At 38.6% G+C, this 23,991-nt stretch overlaps 1 protein-coding gene across 1 annotated transcript; it reads right to left on the reverse strand.

Moving 5' to 3' along the window:
• Window positions 1–8,763: 8,763 nt before the first annotated feature.
• LOC117400223 (sialic acid-binding Ig-like lectin 15) lies at window positions 8,764–13,482 on the reverse strand. Its single transcript, XM_059023470.1, has 6 exons — window positions 13,428–13,482; window positions 12,690–12,728; window positions 11,861–12,244; window positions 10,585–10,962; window positions 9,577–9,604; window positions 8,764–9,381 (listed from the first exon to the last, which is right to left on the reverse strand). Exons 1-6 carry the CDS (start codon window positions 13,465–13,467, stop codon window positions 9,348–9,350), a joined length of 903 nt encoding a protein of 300 aa, XP_058879453.1. The 5' UTR covers window positions 13,468–13,482; the 3' UTR covers window positions 8,764–9,347.
• Between the last annotated feature and the right edge of the window lie 10,509 nt (window positions 13,483–23,991).

Below are 23,991 nucleotides of genomic sequence, written 5' to 3' on the forward strand. Positions count from 1 at the left end.
AATGCAACCAGGTCACTTGAACACAGCCGTGAGAAAGCTGGAGACAAAAATCTTGCACCTAGACAACAGCCTGGACACTGACCACAGAGCAGACCCTGCAGATTCTGAAGGAGCAGAAACACACCCTGGGAAGCCTGCTGGAGGAGAAGGTGAAGGGGGCGCTTGTGCACTCTCGTTTTGTGGAGCTGAGGAACATGACCCCACCCATCATCAGTTTCTTCTTCGGCCTGGAGAAGAGGAGAGCAGACAGCCGACAGCTCCACTGCATCCGGGGTAATGTAGAGGAGATCCAGAGGGTGCAACTGGATTTCTTCTGGAGTGGGAGACACTGGCTGAGGCCAGCAGTTCTGTACCTCCCCACTGCTAAAGGGGAGCAGGGGCTGGTCAGCATTACCAGCAGGGTGGCATCCTTCAGACTGCAGGCTGTTCAGAGGCTATTGTACGCTGGGGAGGAGGCTCATTGAAGGAGGCTGGCCAGTTTCCTCCACAGCAGTCAGGGGTGCTGGGGATTGGGAAGTACCTGTTTTTAATTGAAAGTACCATGCTGGGCAGGGCAGGTCTCCCACTGTTTTGCCTAAGTGTTTTAAACGCCTGGCAGGGAATGAGGGTGGAAAGAGATGAGGGTTCTCTGACAGTCCAGTCCCTGTTGAAGGAGCCCTTTTTTCAATTCACTCTTCCCTGTGTAGCTTTTGCAGTCAATGGCACTCTGTGTCAGCTTTGTGAAGACAGGCGTAATCAGACTGGGCCATTGGATGGACATTGAGCTCTACCGCTGGCTGACCGCTGCCAAGCTGGCTGGGCAGCTGGATTGGCGTTTGGAGAAGCTGGTGGAAAGGATGCTGAGAGCTGAGAAGCCTTGAAGGAGGAGCTGTCCAGTGTTGTGTTTGCATTGTTTAGTTTATGCACCTGTTTTACGTTACTTTTACGACGGTGTGGTGGAACGTCAGGCAGTGTGTTTGAGGAAGTCAGATGTGTGAAACGAGACAGCGTGTTTGCTGTATTGTGACTGTTAAGAATAAATAATAAAGTAACAAGGTGTACAGCATCATACCTAACATCTGTTTCATGCTCTACCTGGCGACCCCCTAGTTCCCTGGACTAGATGGCTGGATTCATTCTCCACGTACCTTTTCCACGACTGGAAGACATATCGGATGCTTGTAAGCAGGCCATTCTGTTGCACTGCTTGGGCGTGGAGGGGCAGCGTGTTTTTGCTACTCTCAGTCCAGCGGACACATACAATACAGCTGTAAATGTACTCACTGCTCATTTCGGACCAAGGCACAACGCTTTGGTGGAGCGCTTTCGCTTCCGTCAGCGCACATAGCAAGAGAGTGAGTCAGCAACATGTGGGGATGTGTAAAGCTACCTTACTCTTTTGAAAATGAGAAAATTGCACATACACAGTATAGATGATATCTACCTGTTTCCCTGTCTGCCAATTTCCTGTGACACCGGTACTGATGTACTTGTTATCAAAATATATCGATTAGTTATGAGGTCACTTAGTCATGCTGATTTAAAAAAAAAAATCAAACTGGTTTAAAGAATGCCATCTAATAGGATATGTGTCTGTGATGGGGTGCAGCCTATTTTGTGGTGGTTTTGTGTTTTTTGTATTGTTTAGAGTGAGTTTGGGATGTGGTTCGGTGAGTTTGTGTGAGGAACGTGTGGAATGTGCCTGGGCTAATGAGGTGCGAATTGCCCAGTTAGCCCAGGCACCTGTATAAAAGGGAGTGGTTGGGTATGTTAGTTGGTGAGTGTTTGTGAGAGTTAGAAGACCTGTGTGAGAGAGTGAGTGATTCTTTTTTGGTATAGTTTGTTCAGAGCCTGTTTTTGTGTTTGTCTTTTTGGTTGGCCATTGTGCCTTTTGTTTTGTGTATTTTGTTTAATTAAAAGTATTTTATTTTCCCTGCACATCCTGACTCTGAGTCTCCTTACCCCGGTCAGCCTGTCACAGTGTCCTTCAGTGAATGTATTTATTTATCATTTTTTACTTTTCTTTACCCACAGAATTGTCAATATGAAGTAAACAATGACAGAATTAATGACTGCAGAGTCCACAACCCCTCAGACCAGTGGTGGGTATTGCTAAACAGAAAAATACTAACTTATTACTTCATATTAATGCACTTTCTTATTGTTTTAAAATTTTGTATCTGACCAGAATCATGCAGCTGCTTATTTGCGTGTCCATGCAAAGTCTAGTACTTTACATTTCTGACATGTAAATGTGTTGTCACTGGCTCATGAGCATCATTTATTGATTTAATTATTATTATTATTTGTTTATTTAGCAGACGTCTTTATCCAAGGCAACTTACTAGGGTGTGTGAACTATGCATCAGCTGCAGAGTCACTTACAATTATGTCTCACCCGAAAGACGGAGCACAAGGAGGTTAAGTGACTTGATCAGGGTCACACAATGAGTCAGTGGCTGAGGTGGGATTTGAACCGGGGACCTCCTGGCTACAAGCCCTTTTCTTTAACCACTGGACCACACAGCCTCAAGCAACAAATATAGCCTATTTTTGTTTCACATTAACTTCTGTTACTATATGCACCTAACTTCTCTAAAAACTTGATATATGGAAATAGGGATATGCCTATCCCTGGCAACACTGTAGCACGTTTTATATTATTGAAAATGAAAAGTACTAAAACTGTGGTTTTAATGTTTTAAAGGGGGGAAATGTTGACTACATGCATATCTTATAATTATATATGATGTGGTTAAAACTGTTTGTGTTGATTAGTAATACATATTCTAGACAATGTGGGGAAGCTATAAAAAAGGCCAACAAGATGCTCGGATATATTGTGAAAAGTGTTGAATTTAAATCAAGGAAAATAATGTTAAAACTTTACAATGCATTAGTAAGACCTCACCTAGAATATTGTGTTCAGTTCTGGTCACCTCGTTACAAAAAGGATATTGCTGCTCTAGAAAGAGTGCAAAGAAGAGCAACCAGAATTATCCCGGGTTTAAAAGGCATGTCGTATGCAGACAGGCTAAAATAATCTAATCTATTCAGTCTTGAACAAAGAAGACTATGCGGTGATCTGATTCAAGCATTCAAAATCCTAAAAGGTATAAACAATGTCAACCCAAGGGACTTTTTCAACCTGAAAAAAGAAACAAGGGCCAGGGGTCAAAAATGGAGATTAAATAAAGGGGCATTCAGAACAGAAAATAGGAAGCACTTTTTTACACAGAGAATCATGGGGAATCTGGAACCAACTCCCCAGTAATGTTGTTGAAGCTGACACCCTGGGATCCTTCAAGAAGCTGCTTGATGAGATTCTGGGATCAGTAAGCTACTAACAACCAAACGAGCAAGATGGGCCGCATGGCCTCCTCTCGTTTGTAAACTTTCTTATGTTCTTATATTGTAGTAGAACAACGTGTGATTCTGTAGAAATTGTTTTTTTGCAAGAATTGCTCAACTATTTGCCTTCCACCTGGAGTTTACTCGCGGACCACTGGTTGGGAACCACTGTTCTAAGATATATCATTATGCCAGAATAGTGAAGCTGGTTATTTGCATGTACATGCAAATCCTATTATTTTCACATTTCTATCATGTAAATAAGTGACTGCACTTTCACTGATTTGTTTAAGACAAATGGAATGGGTTTTAAAGCACTCAATACAACAACCACTGTTGTTCAAGGTCTAAAATAATAAATAACTCATTGGTTATAAATATTTAACACAATTGTTTTATAATGTTCTATTGCCTGTTGTCTATTTACCTTTTGATATTGTATACTAATATTTTGCAGTGTGAAGGATACGTTATTATTTATAGAATAATAGTATGTAAACAACATCTATGTTAACTCATTTATGTAATATTGACTGCCATGATAGGTACAACATTCAAGGTAATATTAATGTAAAAATAATGTGATATCTTGTAACAATTGTAAGTCGCTCTGGATAAGGGCGTCAGCTAAGAAATAAATAATAAAATAACAATAATTGATTAATTAGTCCAATTGATTGTAGCTGAATACTTTATAAAGGTTCCTTAAGAAGAACGAGGGGAGAGCTGGGAGGATGTTCAGGATAACAAGCAGTTCGTGTGAGCATGGATGCCGGGCTGTGAAGTAGGAGCGGCGGTAGGGGGTTTTGAGAAACTACTACTTTTGTGTGTGAAGTTTATGAACTGTAGCGTATACTGGTGGGGGGGTGTATCCGCAGATAGCACTTGTAGCTCATCATGTGTTGCCGCTGCTGCTACATTCGTAGCCCGGCACCAGATTTGCCTGTAGTGAGAGGGGTAGGGGGAGATCTGGAATGGCTCCTATGTGATTATTTAGCCTGTAAAATGAAAATCCATGTCCTTTCTTTGATAGCTGTGAGACTGGACTTGATAGATTTTGTTTAGTTGGAGCACCGAGTTATTTTGATTTGAATACATTTTGTTGACTGAGTCCTCAACCACATCTCCAATTCACCAATGCAATCAGTTCTAGGATTGTTTTATTCTGTACAGCATTTCAATTGGCAAAATGAAACCAGTCATTTGAGCAGCTACCTCCTGTTACAGCACTGGGGAAGGTTTTCAATGTGCCTGCAGTTTGAACTAGGGATGGATTTGGTTATGTCCATGTTGTTACAAATGAGCAGCAAAACACGGTGTACATTAACGATGGAAGCTACAAAAGCAAGACCATTGATAATGACCTTAAACTGGACTTTATTATATATATATAACCGCAAAAGACTGTATATACAGACGTGCTCAAATTTGTTGGTACCCTTACAGCTCATTGAAATAATGCTTCATTCCTCCTGAAAAGTGATGAAATTAAAAGCTATTTTATCATGTATACTTGCATGCCTTTGGTATGTCATAGAATAAAGCAAAGAAGCTGTGAAAAGAGATGAATTATTGCTTATTCTACAAAGATATTCTAAAATGGCCTGGACACATTTGTTGGTACCCCTTAGAAAAGATAATAAATAATTGGATTATAGTGATATTTCAAACTAATTAGTTTCTTTAATTAGTATCACACATGTCTCCAATCTTGTAATCAGTCATTCAGCCTATTTAAATGGAGAAAAGTAGTCACTGTGCTGTTTGGTATCATTGTGTGCACCACACTGAACATGGACCAGAGAAAGCAAAGGAGAGAGTTGTCTGAGGAGATCAGAAAGAAAATAATAGACAAGCATGGTAAAGGTAAAGGCTACAAGACCATCTCCAAGCAGCTTGATGTTCCTGTGACAACAGTTGCAAATATTATTAAGCAATTTAAGGTCCATGGAACTGTAGCCAACCTCCCTGCGCGCAGCCGCAAGAGGAAAATCGACCCCAGATTGAACAGAAGGATAGTGCGAATGGTAGAAAAAGAACCAAGGATAACTGCCAAAGAGATACAAGCTGAACTCCAAGGTGAAGGTACGTCAGTTTCTGATCGCACCATCCGTCGCTTTTTGAGCGAAAGTGGGCTCCATGGAAGAAGACCCAGGAGGACTCCACTTTTGACAGAAAAACATAAAAAAGCCAGACTGGAATTTGCTAAAATGCATATTGACAAGCCACAATCCTTCTGGGAGAATGTCCTTTGGACAGATGTCAAAACTGGAGCTTTTTGGCAAGTCACATCAGCTCTATGTTCACAGACGAAAAAATGAAGCTTTCAAAGAAAAGAACACCATACCTACAGTGAAACATGGAGGAGGCTCGGTTATGTTTTGGGGCTGCTTTGCTGCGCCTGGCACAGGGTGCCTAGAATCTGTGCAGGGCACAATGAAATCTCAAGACTATCAAGGCATTCTGGAGCGAAACGTACTGCCCAGTGTCAGAAAGCTCTGTCTCAGTCGCAGGTCATGGGTCCTCCAACAGGATAATGACCCAAAACACACAGCTAAAAGCATGAGTCCTGATCTGAATCCTATCGAACATCTATGGAAAGAGCTGAAACTTGCAGTCTGGAGAAGGCACCCATCAAACCTGAGACAGCTGGAGCAGTTTGCTCAGGAAGAGTGGGCCAAACTACCTGTTAACAGGTGCAGAAGTCTCATTGAGAGTTACAGAAAACGTTTGATTGCAGTGATTGCCTCTAAAGGTTGTGCAACAAAATATTAGGTTATCGGTCCCATCATTTTTGTCCATGCCATTTTCATTTGTTTTCTTATTTACAATATTATGTTGAATAAAAAATCAAAAGCAAAGTCTGATTTCTATTAAATATGGAATAAACAATGGTGGATGCCAATTACTTTTGTCAGTTTCAAGTTATTTCAGAGAAAATTGTGCATTCTTCGTTTTTTGTGGAGGGGTACCAACAAATTTGAGCATGTGTGTGTGTATATATATATATATATATATATATATATATATATATATATATATATATATAGCTTCCTATAAGAAACCATGTTTTTTATACATATGCATTTCTTTTGTTGCACATTTTGATTTGACCTTAAATTTTATTTATAGGGGGTGTGACACGAATAGGTTTTGTGGTCAGACCAGGAAGAGACACACACAGTTCTGTAAGGTATGAAGCGCATGTACATTTGTGGCAAAGTGGTTTGTAGTTTGCAAATAAACACTGAACAAACAAGTATCGTGCTGGTCCAAATCCAGCACGAGTAGCAACTGTTAATCTTTCGTTTATCTTACTGTCTTCTCTCCCAGGCACATTCTGCATGTGAACTGATTTGGCAGGGAAGGCAATTAATCCTTCCCTACCGACTTAAAACACCTGTGCACACAGACATACATACATTTTAAATGCCTCAAAGGCCTAAAAGTCTCAGTCCAGGTCTTGGCCCCTGACTGTGGTTATTAATGGGCCCATGGGCCCTCACATTGTGAGGCCCTCCTCCAGTAACAACCGCAATGTTATCCTGGCAGCGGAAACGCTGCTAGTGGCAATGCTGTCAGCAGAAATGCTGAGAGAGGTAAGGCTGGCTCCTCCAGCAAAGGCAATCCTGGCAGAGGAAATGCTGGCTACTCCAGCACTAAAAGACCTCCGGGCAGTGACGAACAGTCATCCCCAAGCAGTACGGGACACGCATCCCCGGGCGGTGACGAACAGTCATCCCCAGGCAGTGCGGGACACGCATCCCCGGGCGGTGACGAACAGTCATCCCCAAGCAGTACGGGACACGCATCCCCGGGCGGTGACGAACAGTCATCCCCAAGCAGTACGGGACACGCATCCCCGGGCGGTGACGAACAGTCATCCCCAAGCAGTACGGGACACGCATCCCCGGGCGGTGACGAACAGTCATCCCCAGGCAGTGCGGGACACGCATCCCCGGGCGGTGACGAACAGTCATCCCCAAGCAGTACGGGACACGCATCCCCGGGCGGTGACGAACAGTCATCCCCAGGCAGTGCGGGACACGCATCCCCGGGCGGTGACGAACAGTCATCCCCATGCAGTGCGGGACACGCATCCCCGGGTGGTGATGAACAGTCATTCCCAGGCAGTGCGTGACAGGCATCTGAGTCAATTGAGTAGGCATTAAAAATCAGCCTTCCATTTTAACTGCAATGTTAATTTTAACTACTGTACAAAAATTTAGTATTAAAATAAAATCAGAGACAACAGCTATTCTTATTCACTTTATTGATTACAGCCAATACAACTTTGAAGATAAGCACAGAAACTTCTATTTTAACATAAAATTCTTAAACTTTAATATAAAGTCATACAGACAAATACAATAAGGAAATGCATTAATATGGCGATGGATCCATCTGGACTGGGGTGTTTACGCTTCAACCTGTGTATCTTCAAATTTTTCTTATTCTTATTGTGATTGGCTGCAAAGACAACAGGACTAGCCAGAGACTGGATAATGTTTTGTTGGGCGGGTTTTAATTGTGTACAGATTCTTAGTAACTGAAGACATTGTATTCTGGGAGATGTAGTTGTTAGTGGATATTTTAGGGGAGGCAGACAACATGTGCAGCAAAATTGATTGCGTATTTGGGATTTTTTAATGCAGATAAGCAGCTTATCTGGACCGCTGCATGTGAGTCCACACTTATGAAAACGAAATTTTGCAAATCAAAGGTATGCGCAGTGCGTAACTTGAGTATGGCTGTGGACACTAATGGTCAGGGATACCAGCTAAGATATTTATCTGTTTTCTTAAAACCTTCCTTTATTCAATCTATTATATATTAATTCTCCTTCATTGTAAGTGCAAGCCTACAACTTAATTTCTTGATCAATAATAATTTCATAAAATGAAGTCTAGTCAAGCAGATACAGAACCGTTTTAATCATCTAGAGCTGTTCCTTGTTTGATTTTTATTAGTTAGCTTTAGTGGGATTTCAGACGCAAGTTTTTTCACATGATCATGACTTGCTCATTAGTCATTTATCAGTTGAGGTTGGAATACCAAGAAGTAAAGTGTAAGGTTTTAAACACACTTGATGATGATAGTTGCTTATCAATGTGTTTCTGTTTATTTATGCATCAATCGAGAAACTTCAACTGCACTGTAAGCTCCTTTGCAAAGGTGTCCTTCTAGGTGACCTGATGAAGAACAATAACCATCCAGGTACCAAATGCACAGCCAACAGCATTTGCAAACACTACAGAATAACAAACACTACATTACACTTGCTTTATTAAAATTTTACAAGTAAGCAAGAACCTACCAGCAGCAACTACCTGTCACATACTATCATACAACAAATGTACATGATCCCCATATATTCTCACAGAACATGCTCATTACAGTAAGTGAAGTACAGTAGGCAAAACATGATTACTTCAATAACATTTCTATTTAGCACAACCATGGCTATGGTGGATTTTATATCTTTTATTTTTAGGGCTGTATTTATTTCACAGTACAAATGGCTTATTTCACGGTCTTAAAATAGATATTTCAACATGTTTAATGATTAAACATAATATTTATTAAAAGCAGGAAAAAATAGCATTGTCACATTCACAACTGATAATTTTCTCTGCAGTTTTTATACAACAAATGTTCCTACATATTTAAATGCTTGAAAAACAGTAAATGCAAAATTGTAGAATATTTAGTTTTTATGTCCACCTTTTAAAGACGTTCTATTTTCACCATCAGTGAATTATCTAACAAAATATAAGCATACATAACAGCAGACACTAGAAATGTCCCCATCTTGTACTGGACAGAGCTAACCTTAGCAGAAATATTTCTGATCTTTGGTGCAGCTGGTGACTTTTTCATTGAAAACATTTGAAAGAAATCATATAGCTCTATGCAGTGTGGTCAATCAAACTAAACTGGATGCCAGGTTCCTAAATGCTGTGTAACAGGCAGTGTGTCAATGTATTTGTACTTCAGTAAAGGTAGTCCATTGGTGTCTATATATTCTCATAGCTGGAAGACTGTTGCAACCTGGAAAAAAAAGGGAGTTACACAATATATAGTGTACAGTGAAAGGGTTCAAAATGATACAATAGCCAAAAACTTTTTAGACCACACTGCTCTCCAGGTCTCTCAGCTCTAACCACAATGTCTCAGTTTCTCAGCTCTAACCACTAAACCATACTGCTTCCCAGTCAAAGATTAAAAAGATTACCAAATACATACCTGATTGAACCTTCATGTTTAGTGTTATCTGAAAATAAACAAAATGCAGGATTACAACAACATTAAAACTGCCAGGATATGATACCTGGAATTACTGCCTGGGCACAGAACACATTTATAGCGCACACAAAATATTAATATTAAATAGATTCTTTATCATATTTTTAAAAAGACATAGCAATCTACCAGGTGATGAAGCTGATGAAGGCACATTTGTGCCGAAACCTGTAGATTTTTATCTTTTTAAAGACTTTATCTTTTAAAAAATATTATAAAGAATCTATTTAATATTAATATTTTGTGTGCGCTTTAAATTTGTTCTTTGCATATGCAAGAAATTGGATGTATGTTTATTCTGCTTGTCAGCACCTAATTGAAGATTATGATACAAACTTTTCGACAAATGTTTTTTTTGGAGAACTCCTGTACTGCAATACGGTTAATTCATATATATACAGTGCCTTGCAAAAGTATTCAGACCCCTGACCAATTCTCTCATATTACTGACTTACAAATGGTACATTGAAATTTCGTTCTGTTTGACATTTTATTTTAAAACACTGAAACTCAAAATCAATTATTGTAAGGTGACATTGGTTTTATGTTGGGAAATATTTTTAATAAAAATAAAAAACTGAAATATCTTGCTTGCATAAGTATTCAACCCCTGTGCTGTGGAAGCTCCCAGTTTACACCGATGAAAGAAATTGCCCTAATGAGGACACAATTACCTTACCATTGGCCTCCACCTGTGAACCATTAAAGTTGCTGTCACATTTTCTGGATAAAAACCCCACTGTTGAAGGATCATTGGTCAGGGGTCTGAATACTTTTGTAAGGCACTGTATATATATATATATATATATGAAATTAAAAATATTTAATGAAATACACATTTCCCATTGTCTGGTGGCATGATGTAAAGCTAGACTAATGAAAAACAAACCACCACAACAGCTTCATGTGCAACAGAAAATTTGTTTTAAAGTTGTGATATCAGAGACCCACCTCTACTCTGAAGCCAGACGAGGGCCCCCAGGAGCAGAAGGAAGATAACAAACTTGACTCCCAGAGAGATCCACATGAGCAGCAGAGCAGAGGAGCCCCCCCCATGCGTGTGGTGGACCAGGTAGACAGTGGCACGGTCACTCCCGTAGGCATTGCTGGCCATACAGGTGTATCGCCCGTCCTGGCTCAGGTTCTGGAGCCTTCGAGTAGTCTGATGCTGCCTCAAGGTCAGCTGGGGTGGGCCTGCCTCCTCCAGCTGGTCTCCATGGGGCCCGGTCCAGGAGATGCTGGGAAGGGGCTCTCCCTCAGCCCTACACAGCGCACTGTACTCAGCTGCACCCCCACCCAACACAGACAGATCCACGATCTGCGCTGGGGCTGCAAACAACATTCACAATCAGGACTGTATATTGCAATGCAGAGCCCTGCAGAGCCCTCCTGTTAGAAGAGGGAAACTAAAGAAGTTTCTTTAGTTTAACTCACATTTTAAGATTGTTTAAGGTATGGATGTGCTCCTATTTTACAGTCGCTGGCCACTTTATTAGGACATGTAATATTGCACTGGCCCGTCTATCGCAATGATGGTCTGTGGTTGGAGTACAGTACATCCAACTGGGTCAATGAGAAGTACGGTCCGCAACTGGGTCAATGACATAACGACCACAAAGATGCAATACAGTTCCAAGTGTGTTTAAACAAACAGTCATACAAAATGCACTGCTATACAGCAAACAAACAATATTTTGTAGAAACGTTTTTAGGGTGCTCATGCACAGTGTGAGCCTTTATCTATGGATTAAATCTGTATTTCTGTCCGTCTCTTTACATCTTCTCCAGACTCATCATGTACCACCACTGCAGCCTCCCAGAGGCCCTTCAAATTGAATTTGGATATAATCAGATAAACTGCAGATTTTTTAACTCTGTAATGTAAGCTTTCGTGTACGCTCGGTATGTGTGTGCACTGGTTTTTTCAGATAAGACAACAGTTTGAGTTATTGTTGTATTCAGGATACAGCTACTGTGGGTTGCCTACTTGTTTTTGAGTGACTTATAAAATTATTTCTTCAGCTTTCAGGAAGAGCAATGGAATCTGAGTCACAGTCATAACTATAGATGAGTAAAAAAAAATCCCAGAAATAAAACCACTGTGACCATTGGTATGTCTCTGGAAGAGATTATCAGCAAGTGCTGATTCACTTTGTCTACTGACTCATTTCGAAGCAGCCGCTCCACAGGGTTAAATCAATTCCCAACCCCTCCCTGTTATCTGTACCTGCCACTAGAAGCTGGATGCCCATCTTGTTCTCAAACTTGGCACCCAGGGGTCCTGAGAGCTCCACACGGCAGAAGTACTTGTTGGCATCCTGGAAGGTGACGTTGTCAAGCCGCAGAGACAAGTCGCGAGCCCGGGGGTTCCCCACGAGCTGGTAGCGATGGCCCTGGTTCAGGAGCGGCTCGCAGCCGTCTGAGGAATTGTGGCTGCTGCACTGGAACACCACAGTGCCATTGAAGGTCCGTCCCAGTCTCCAGGTGACCAAGATGGTCCCATGGTGGTGTCGGTAGGGATGGGTAAAAGTACAGGGCAGGACCACAGAGTGGCCGACCAGAGCAGTCACCTCAGAGGGGACCTTCATGGACCAGCTGTCTGCATGGGAACCTGCAGCAAACACAGAAATACACTCACACTGTACTTTTACTTGTCTTTTATATGTAGTGTTCCCAGTACTTCTAACCAGGGCAGTATACCAGGGTTTCATTTATTTTCAATTTAGTTGGATGACGAGTTTGAAAGACAACAGTATTTTGTTCTATAAGGCCTATTGTTTAAAATAAGTCAGCATGAAATCCATTAACTTGCGTAGATTCAAAAAAGGAGTGAATGTGGAAGAATAATGATTTATATGGATTCAATTTTAATTCATATGACTTAGCATTTTGTGGTACGGTATTTATGAGATATGCAAGGGCAAGGCTTCTGCCACTTGGTCAGGTCACTCTAACGGATATTCTTGGTTAGAGAGGGCACACAGCAACAATTTAAATAGCAATAACAAATAGCAATCTGTCAGACAGCAGAGTGGAATAAAAGAGCCATTTCTTACCAGTCATTTCAGCCAGAGAGATATCATCAGCGAGGCATCCTGTGTGGGAGGATAGGAGAGCATAGTGAACACCACGACTTGCACAACCTTCCCTTTAACATTCCAGTCATCAATATACTCAGCATTGCTCTATCTGTAGTGAGATCCTCACATAAATAATACATTCTTAAAGGGGGCATATGAACTTAGCCACAATGGTCTCTTTTTTGGGGGTGGGTAAAAGTAGTAAAGCACAGTGACTGCTTTCATCTATAACCTCAAACACTCAAACATAGATGCAATGGTAAAAGTTGTACAAAACTGAAATTTGTAATTATATCAATTTCTCTAATAAAATAAGAAACAAAAAAAACATGTTATCAAAATACTGAAATCAATCTATCTATCTATCTATCTATCTATCTATCTACCTTTTCACTGGTCATTAAAAGTTAAAAAAGACAGCCCTACTGTATACAATATTATTTTGTGGAGTTATTTAGTTAAAGACTCCAAAGTGTCATTTGCACCATTTTTTCTTTGCAACGAGAAAAAACACCTACACAACTTGAAATTAAAAATAAAAATCAGGAATTTAATACAAGGTCTCTTTATTCTCTTAGTTCTCTAAAAGTCTGTTTTGGTGAATTATATAAAGTTCATTTATTAAACCTTTCCAGTGACAAGTGTTGGATTATTTTAAAAATAGCCGGTAGAAGTCCCTATTTGATAAAACCAAAAATTTGCAAGGGAACTCACCGGCGAAGTGCGTGTAAAGAAGGATGAAGAGAGCATTCATCGTTCTCCTTGACGTCTGGCAGTCTCCTCTGAAAGTCTTCAACTTCCTCACACATCTGAGTACCACAGTAAGCATTCTGATCATGTGATCAGCTCACACAGACGCACAGCTTTGGTTGTGTAACTCACAGGCTGGTGCTTAGTATTCTTCTGAGGTTACCATCAGCAGGCCATTCACATGTGAGTGCAGATGCATTATGTAACACATGTTGAGTTAAAACTGTAAGAAACTAAGACAGGTAGAACTCTTGCAACAAAGATACTTTAGACATTAGACATGGATTTTCCAAACCTCCGAGGAACTCTGGAACTAAAATAATCCAATCACATTCAATCAGAATGAGGAGATATGCTGTGCTCTGATTAGCACAACGGGTAAAGGTGAATGGGGAACGATGTGCAGCAAGCTACATAAAGCATATCTCCTGAACTACTGTCAGTGTCTTGCTCATCTGCTGCAGTAGACCCATATTACTCCATAAACGAAAACTTAATGGCTTCAACAATCCTTTTTGCAATCCTCAAATTGCACGCAATGAACACCTGAGTGTTCTTTACTGCTTAATTTTTGCACATGTACTTAAATAACAGAACTTTACTGAGCAAAACAACATGGCATTTACGTTGAAATTCAAAACCAGCAGGTTTAGCTGGTTTATACTTTTTAAATTGATAAAACTGAGTACATCTACTTAAAAAAAACACTTAAGTCTTGGAAATCGGAGCTCAAGACTGGGGTCAATTTAAAATGAATGCATAGCCATTAGCAGATTTAAAGAGGCACCAAAACTGTGCTATAGGGAATTGCAATTATGTTATGCTGCTAAAACTTTGTTTATTTTGTTATTGGGTGCCTCTTTAAAGTATCTATATGGGTTAACAGTGCCATAAGTAAAATGTAATCCTAGCCTTGTTCCACCCTAACCCTGCTAGACAGCAAAAGTCAATATTCAGGAATGAATTAATTGCACAGATTTCCATCCTATATTTATCTATTGTTTTAATAAAGAAATAAATACATCCCAAGGCAATCACACTTATAAAAATAAGTGCCTTACTTTTGTTGTAACAACAGACTTCATGCAAACACTGTATCAATATAATAGGGAACCAATACAATGGCCAAGTCCAAGTCCATGATGTACTGTAGAAGCAAACACTTCTGAATTCCATAAACAAATTGTACATGCAACTTATTATTAATAATAAAAAAAACACTCAAACAGTTACAAACATTTTAAATTCCAATATAAAAAAACAACTAACAGAAAAAAACACAGACATGTCCTGTTCTCATGCCAAGTTGGAGTTGCCAAGTTCAAAATGTCCGCTCTAGTACACTGATAGCGTAAGGATTATTGACCACATTGTCAAACAGGTAACACAGCAATAATGATCCATGATGTGGTATAGAACAGAAAAGCCAGAGCACTTGTTATGGGTTTTTTTGCAGTGATTTATGCATACCCCTGGGGGTACTTCGGGTCATAGAAGATACGAAGGACGACTCAGAAATGCACAAATAAAAATAAAAGTAAGAGAAAATAATGATCTTGAATTTTTTTTAACGGTGTTATATATTCTCTAAACCACGATGTATACTTATTTAATCTTTGTTTAGCAGCTCAAAGTTAACCGCTAATGAAAAAAAACAAAAAACCCCACAGAATCTTTCACGTCCACATTTTCCACCTGTACGCATGCGCGGTTTCGATTACGTGGATTTCCACTCTGATATATAGTTTTTTATTATTATTATTTTTTTATTTACAATTACACAATACAACATGTGAAGGAAGCATGTACAAAGTGACTGATGCCACCCACACAAAACAAAAACAAGCCCAAGTTCCATCCTTAAGACAACTTACAAAAATGAACATTATTTAAAAAATAAGCATGGGTTGCCTCACTTACAGTGCCTTGCATAAGTATTCACCCCCCTTGGACTTTTCCACATTTTGTAGTGTTACAACCTGGAATTAAAATTGATTTAATTGGGATTTTTACCATTTGATTTACACAACATACTTAACACTTTGAAGGTGCAAAATATTTTTTATTGTGACACAAAAGTTAATTAAACAAAAAAAAGACATTTGTTGGTTGCATAAGTATTCACCCCCCTGAGTCAATACTTGGTAGAAGCACCTTTGGCAGCAATTACAGCTGTGAGTCTTTTTGGATAAGTCTCTACCAGCTTTGCACATCTGGATCCTGTAATTTTTGCCCATTCTTCTTGGCAAAATTGCTTTGACTGGGCCATTCTAAGACATTCGGGTTCTTGTTTTTAAACCACTCCAGTGTAGCTTTGGCTGTGTGTTTAGAGTCATTGTCCTGCTGGAAGGTGAACCTCCGCTCCAGTCCCAGGTCTTTTGCAGACTGAAACAGGTTTTCCTCTAGAATTTCCCTGTATTTGGCTCCATCCATCTTGCACTCAATCCTGACCAGTTTCCCAGTCCCTGCTGATGAAAAGCATCCCCATAACATGATGCTGCCACCACCATGCTTCACCGTGGGGATGGTGTTCTCAGGGTGATGAGCAGTGTTGGCTTTGCGCCACACATAGCGTTTTGCAGTAAGGCCAAAAAGTTCAATTTTGGTCTCATCAGACCAGAGAACCTTTTTCCACATGTTTGCTGTGTCTCCCACATGTCTTTTGGCAAAATCCAAATGGGATTTAATATGGGTTTTTTTCAGTAATGGCTTTCTTCTCGCCACTCTTCCATAAAGCCCAGCTTTGTGGAGCGTCCAGGTTATAGTTGTCCCATGGACGGTTTCTCCCATCTCAGCTGTGGCTCTCTCCAGCTCCTTCAGAGTTACCATTGGCCTCTTGGTTGCTTCTCTGACTAATGCCCTCCTTACCTGGTGTCACAAAGACGGCTGCAGTGGGTGACGTCAGACCAGAAACAGGAAGTAACACACAGAGACTTGGGGTTTTGATGAAGCTGAGCGCGTGATCGCGCTCCGCATTTAATAATTAAACAGACAGAACAGAAAATAAAAAGGTTGCAACACAAAACAGGACACTGAACTTCATGCCAAAATAAAGAGACAAACAAAACGGACAAACACGAACAAACAGGGTCGAACAAACACGGTGAGAAACACTTATTATTATTATTATTATTATTATTATTCTCTTTACCTTCTCTCTCTCTCCTGTTCTTTCACCCTGAACACCCAACCCCGAGTGAAAGAAATGTGCATCTATCTATATATACTGTGCTTGTGCTGGGATTCAATTACTAATTAATTATTCACTTGAATCCCAGCACGTGAATTAATTCTGTGCAACCCCGTGCTCACATACTATACTTTAAATGCACGTGCAGTGATGTGCAATCCCGTGCCTAAATACAATTATACAATTTAAATCACACAGACCCGTTTATATCCCGTGTACCATCTCTATACACCAACATGAACACACCACACGCAACATACAACACAGAAATGCACACAGGGGCGGAGCACATTGCCACACCTGGTCACTTTTGGTGGACGGCCTTCTCTAGGCAGAGTCGTGGTTGTGCCATATTCTTTCCATTTTTTAATAATGGATTTAACGGTGCTCCGGGGGATGTTCAAAGTTTGGGATATTTTTTTATAACCCAACCCTGATTGGTGCTCATCCAGAACTTTATCCTGGACTTGTTTTGATAGCTCCTTGGTCTTCATGATTCTGTTTGTTTAGATATGCTCTCTAACAAACTATGGGGCCTTCCAGAAACAGGTATATTTAATCTGAGATCATGTGACACTTTAATTGTACACAGGTGGACTCCATTCAACTAATTATGTGACGTCTGAAGGCAATTGGTTGCACCAGAGCTTATTTAGGGGTGTCACAGCAAAGGGGGTGAATACTTATGCAATGAGGACTTTTCAGTTTTTTATTTGTAAATAATTTTGAAAAATATGTAGATTTTTTTCCTCACTTCGACATTATGGACTATTTTGTGTAGATCAGTGACAAAAAATCCTAATTAAATCCATTTTAATTCCAGGTTGTAACACTACAAAATGTGGAAAAGTCCAAGGGGGGTGAATACTTATGCAAGGCACAGTAAATCAAATTATAATGTTTTATAACGATACAGTTTTTATTACTTTTTTATGCCCATTAAAGTAGTTATATATATATATTTTTATTTCCAGATTAAATACAATAAAGTTTGTTTTTTTCCCTGAAAATTTCATTTTATAAATATGAAAGTTCCTAAAATGATCAAAGGTTCAATTTATATTGTAATTCCTCTTCATTCACACTGGAATCATTATAATAAAGTATATCACCACCTTCTATTTTTAACTCAAGAAGATATGTATGTCAGTCCAGAATACTCTAGTATATGTGCAGTTAATAAATAAATGTTCAATAGATTCCTTTACAGTTAAACAAAAAACACAACTGTCCTCTATATCTGGAATACATTTAGCTGAAAGACTGTTACAGGGGTAATACTTATGAACAATTCTGTATGATACTTCTTTAGTCTTGTTTGTTAATACATACTTATAAGGAGTAGTCCAAACCTTATTCCATTTAACATTATATTGAGAAAACCACCGAGATATAGCTGCTAGTATTACCTTTCTGTTACAAAGGTCTCTAATAAAACAGTTATTAAACTTCTTATCTAAAACAGAAATCCCATTCACTATTACATTTTCATAGTTGGCCAGGGATACATCCTCTGTAACAGTATTTATGTTGCCTTTTAAGAAAGTTAAAATACCATTTGGAATTGCATCAAATACAATAGCATAGTCTTTTGGTGAGAATTGGATTAAATATGTATTTAAAAACTCTGGGTATGTGTATAATTGACCATCTGAATTAATTAATTGACTTACCAATAGAATATTACTATTATACCATTGCTCTAGGAACAGTTTTTGTATTTAATATATTTGTTATTCCTTAAAAAACATCTATGAGGAGAAAAAATATCTTAATAGAGAAGTGACCAAAACAAAAGTGCCTGTTTGTGAAGCTTTACAGGTTTAAATGGAAGTTTTCCCATATCATAGGGCCACTGCCGTAAAAACCAGAGGCCTAACTGTTGGAAAATACAGTTTGGTGTAATATTCCAAATACTACTTGGATTTTGTAGGTACCTTTTAATCCAATTTATCTTTATTATTTGATTAAACATTGTTAAATCTAAAACATTTAGACCTCCCTCACACTGACGAGTCAACTGATGCCCAAGATCAGTATGGGTTACACATTGTATTTGTTTTACAAGACCTAAATGGTGAACATGCATCTGATGTACTAGAACTGAAATCTGTCCTTGCAGATACACTTTACCTACAGGCTGTTAATTACAACACCGTTTCACAAGCTATTGTAAAGTGCTTTAATAACATTGACATTAATTTTGATGTAAATTTTAAAGAAAACTTCTGTGATTTTCACAGGGCCTTACTTGTGTGTTTTGTTTTTCCAAATAAAGTTATAGAGGAGTTTATCAAATTCAGTACAAGCTGATTTGTGGATTTCCAATGATGAGATTACGTAAAATGCTGTTAAGGACTCTACCTTGAAGACATAAATCTCTGGACAACCATGAATTAAATTTTTTCTTAGAAGCCTCTATAACGTTTCTGTCTTTCAAATTTTTTGTGACCTTATACTCAAGTATGTTATCATTTCTTTAACAGGAATGTTACAAATTTCACTTTTTCCCATTTTTTTCAAGGCTAATATCTGACACATTGATATTTGGGGTTAAACCCAACATCTGAGAGAATTTAGTAATTATTTCTAGTGCCTTTGAAAATTCATTTTCATTTTTAAGAAATACAGTAGTGCCATCTGCTAATTGGCATATCTTAATTTATTTACCATATATCTCAATCTCTTGAACATTTTTCTAATTTACCAATAATGAAAGAATTTGGGTAGTCAACAAAAAAAGAAAAGGGGAGATAGGGCAGCCTTGACCAATACCTCTATGAACATCAGACCTTATTTTAACGATGCAGGTAAGTCCTCCTTTTCAATAGCTTCCTTGAAGGTTGCAAATAAAAACTTAGTAAGAGTATCTTAAAATGTCTTATAAAATTCTGTAGTTAAACCATCATTACCTGGAGGTTTATTGTATATTTAAATCTTCTGTACAGTTTATGTTAAATTCTTCCATAATCACTTTAGCATTAGTTATCGAACTCAAAATATGGTTGATGTTAACTGTCTGAATATTTGGGTTGTATAATTTTTAAAAACAAATTTGATATAAATCCTGAAATCTTCCCCATATCTTACAAATTACACCACCAATGTTAAGTTTTTTGATCATATTTACCTCACAATTCCTCTTTTCCAGATTAAAAAAAAATATCTACTATTTTTTTCTTCCATCCATTGCCTTCTAGAATGAATAAACACCCCTTTAGCTTTTTCTTCAAAAAATGTATCTAACTCAGTTTGTAATGTTGAAAGTTTTGTCAAATTTGTGTCTGAAGTGTTGTTTTTTTTGTCTGTAAAACGAATAATGTCTCTAATTTTTTTTTACCTTATTTTTCTTTTTTTAGCTTGTTCTTTTCCATAAGAAATTGCAGGACTTTGAATTTTAAATTTTTATAATTTCCAATATTTCCCAAAAGCATTGCTACTAGTAGCCAGTTCCCAATGTTCATCTATTAGTTTTTGTATAATTTGTGTAAATTCTTCATTGTTCAATAAATTATTATTAAGTTTCCAATAACCAATACTATATTTTGGGGCATATTTTTAGACAAGTTATATATACTGATATATAGGTGAAGCAGGTGTCTGGCGATTGTGCCTGGAGAGCGCTCTGTGCTTCTCAGTGTATCAGCGAAGCACAGTGTTTCTGCATTTAGAAGTATGAATTCTCTGGTAAACATACACAGTCATCACAATACTCATACTTTGACGGGTTTTGTTTATTACTGCAGCTGCCTTTTATTAACAGCAATAGCGGCTGGTTGTATATGTTCTCGGTTTTTGATACATTTCTTGCTAGCAAAAGAAAATCGAAGGAAAACACAAGAGTCAGAAAGTGCAAAGCGACAGAAAGTTATACAGAGTCCCTTTGGATCATTTTTATGCTGGCTTTAATAAAAAAAATGTATTATTGTTAGTAATTAATTATGGTTTTATCTTGAGGTTAATGTTTTTGATACTGTAAACATTTTAAATGGCACACAAAATTATGCTGAGGTGGGAAGTAAATAGTAATGTAATAAACATTTACAGTGCAAATGAAACCAAAAACCAAAATATAATAAATACAAAAGCAAATAGCACAAAAACCCCCCAAAAAAATCTTGATTCAGATTCCATTGGATATGCTCCGGCTAAAGGAATAGGTTCCGCCTAAAGGAATAGGTCATTCTTGTTGGCCCCGGAAGGACAGCTGTGAGCCAAGATGAAGAGAGTGAGAGTCATTACTTTTCTACTGGTATTGTTTATTGAATTATCATATAAACATGTAATGCTACTGTGCACTTTTGCACAATGATTTTTTCTACCCTGGTATACCCCAGTAAACTTTCAAATTTGTAACTGATGGGCAATGTGAATGTACTTTAAGGGATGAGGTTCAGTAATTTTTTTACACACACAGTGTAACTGGTTCCAAATGTATCTTATACAGAAACAACTTGATTTTGGTTGGAACAGTGGAATTACCTACTGTAGTTTCCCTAGTTTCTGATCTGTGATTATCATGTTTGCTCTCTGACATGGGTTATTGTGCTGAAGTGTTAGTGCCAGTATGTTTTATATCCTCTTCAGTCACTGTGTGTATAATTGTACCATGTTACGTTTTATACTTCATAATGTTTGTGGGGAAGCAGTGTGGAGTAGTGGTTAGGGCTTTGGACTTTTGACCGGAGGGCTGTGGGTTCAATTCCAGGTGGAGGACATTGCTGCTGTACCCTTGAGCAAGGTACTTTACCTAGATTGCTCCAGTAAAAAAACAACTGTATAAATGGGTAATTGTATGTAAAAATAATGTGATAAGGGCGTCTGCTAAGAAACAAATAATAATGTTTTGGCAGGACAACTTCTCATACCCCATAGAGTTAATAATTACATTAATAAACAGTGATCGAAGAGGGTTTTAAAATGACAGACTTCTGCATTCTGCAAGACAGCACTTATGGAGTAGAGATTTCCATTTAGGAAGTAAAATAGTCTGCAAAACCTTTTATTGTTACTATTTCTTACTGTCACCAATTCTTGGTCCCACAGCCCCCTCTGTTGGCACAAATAATATGATAAAATATCTGTATTGTACTGTCGATATCATTACATTTGAGGCTTTCTCATATTCTAGGGGGCAGGGCTGGATCTTTTGGCACAGCGGATGACAAAACAACTGCAGCAGTGTGGAGTAGTGGTTAGGGCTCTGGACTCTTGACCGAAGGGTTGTGGGTTCAATCCCCAGTGGGGGACACTGCTGTTGTACCCTTGAGCAAGGTACTTTACCTAGATTACTCCAGTAAAAACCCAACTGTATAAATGGGTAACTGTATATAAAATAATGTGAAATAATGTATAATGTGATCTCTTGTAGCAATTGTAAGTCGCCCTGGATAAGGGCGTCTGCTAAGAAATAAATAATAATAACTATCAGAAATTTTAAAACCCCTAATATCGTATTGTACAAATAAATGAATGTACAAAATAAAAGTGGAATGACAGCTTTTTCCATTTACAAAATAGATTAGTTTATTAGGGGTTTTAAGATACCTGCTGTCATTCATTATTCAGTTATGATTTTACAGTTTTTTTGGTTATTCCATGTCATCAAACACAAAAGCCCAAGTTAGGAGAAGCAATTAGGGCAACCTTGTCAAGCATCAAGCAAATAGGCACGACTGGAAAGGTACTGGGGCCCAACATTCACACAATTGTTGCTTCTAACTTGGCTTCTTTTTTTTATCGCTCCACTTTACATTGAAATGCTCATTCCCTGATCAGCTGGGTTGTAACCAGAATAAAGATGCTGAGACACATGTGCCAAGGAAAGTGCTCAACACAGACTGAAGTGTTCTTGGTTATCCTTACAAGCACTACTACAGAGAGAAGACAGGGAATGGGAAAGGCGTCATCACAGGCACAGACAAGTATGCTTTGGGAAGACACACGGACAACATGTAGGTAAGGCACAGGTAGATGAGGGCACACATGGACAGACATTTAGCCCATACATACAAGAATACCTCAAAGAGCATGAAGCAGTATATTTCCAACAATGAAGATGATGAACCAATAATGGCAATGAGTGCAAGGGATAATGAGAATGCAAGGTAAGTGTATGGGAAGTGACAGTTGATGGGGCAGGCATTGCAGATCCAGAAAAAAAACACGCTGAGAAAAAAACCGCAAAAGTCAAATAAAAAAATCAAGGTTGGATTTTATTTACCACAGGCTAAAGTGTAGTAGACAAGCTATACAAAAAGTCAAACACTGCCTGAAACGTTTGCACGGTGTAAATGGTCAATTAATTAATAGGCTAAGCGCTTATGGTTGCCTCGCAGCGCTGTCTCCGCCGTCTAATCAGCACACGATGCCATGCATAATATGAGGGTCGCTATGTTGGGCTAAGTTAATACAAAAATGTGTACAGGTCAGTATTAATTAAATATGCATACATAGTAATCACCAGGATCTAGTTGTGGTCCGTCTAATTCAGTCTTAGCAGTGTGCGACACCCAGTCGGGAAAAACTCAATTGTGATGTCAAACCAAAACTGAGCACAACTGATCGCAAAATCTGTGCATACTCAGATGAGATGAGTCGGGACGGCTTGAGTCGGGCTGTGTGCAGCGGGCTTTATAGTTGCATCAGTGGTGAAAACAATATGTCTATTTTGGTAGGTATTGATATATTGATATTTACGTAGGTACAAAACTACAATATTATGAATGGTTCAAAAGGTACATATGCATGTCAGTGCTAAGGGGTAGTATACTAACACATTTTAATGGTGGAAAAAACATATTCTCCTTGATATAGTGGTGTGTAACAGGGCAAGGAGCCTTGTACATGGATTTTGTTTATTTTTAGAACAGGGTTTCCCCCTCCGCCCCTGTGCAGTTTATTATGTATTTGTGGTTTATTATTATTATTAGTATTAGTCGTATTATTATTATTATTATTATTATTATTATTATTATTATTATTATTATTATTATTATTATTATTATATTTGTTATTTAAAAGTATACAAGATGACGAAACGCCGTGGGTTGTGTTATTGTTTGTTTTTGTTTCATACTGTTTGGTAGTGTGTATGGGAAGCCCCATCCACTATTATAAAAACCTCATGCAGAAGGTGGCCATCTCCCGAATTAATTAAGTGATTAATTTGTTGCTAAATCAGGAGATGGTCACCTGCATAAAAGCCTGCAGCTCTCTACCCTCGGGGTGGGTGTATTAGGAGCAAGAGCGGAGAGAGCGAGAGGAGCGAGAGAAACAGAGAAATGAAACTTACTTAAAATTAAACCTACAGGATCAGTGAAGGCTGTTGCTCTTCCT

Source organism: Acipenser ruthenus, chromosome 4, assembly GCF_902713425.1.
Source record: "Acipenser ruthenus chromosome 4, fAciRut3.2 maternal haplotype, whole genome shotgun sequence".
Lineage (NCBI taxonomy): Eukaryota > Metazoa > Chordata > Actinopteri > Acipenseriformes > Acipenseridae > Acipenser > Acipenser ruthenus.

What these genes read in the sequence shown, in the direction of transcription:
- LOC117400223 (XM_059023470.1), bottom strand. Translation starts at nt 13,467, where the DNA reads ATGAATGCTCTCTTCATCCTTCTTTACACGCACTTCGCCG. An exon ending in TCTTTACACGCACTTCGCCG is followed by an intron (nt 12,729 to 13,427) that starts GTGAGTTCCCTT and finishes CCTCCCACACAG; the next exon opens with GATGCCTCGCTGATGATATC. An exon ending in AAACATGAAGGTTCAATCAG is followed by an intron (nt 9,382 to 9,576) that starts GTATGTATTTGG and finishes TTTTTTTTCCAG; the next exon opens with GTTGCAACAGTCTTCCAGCT.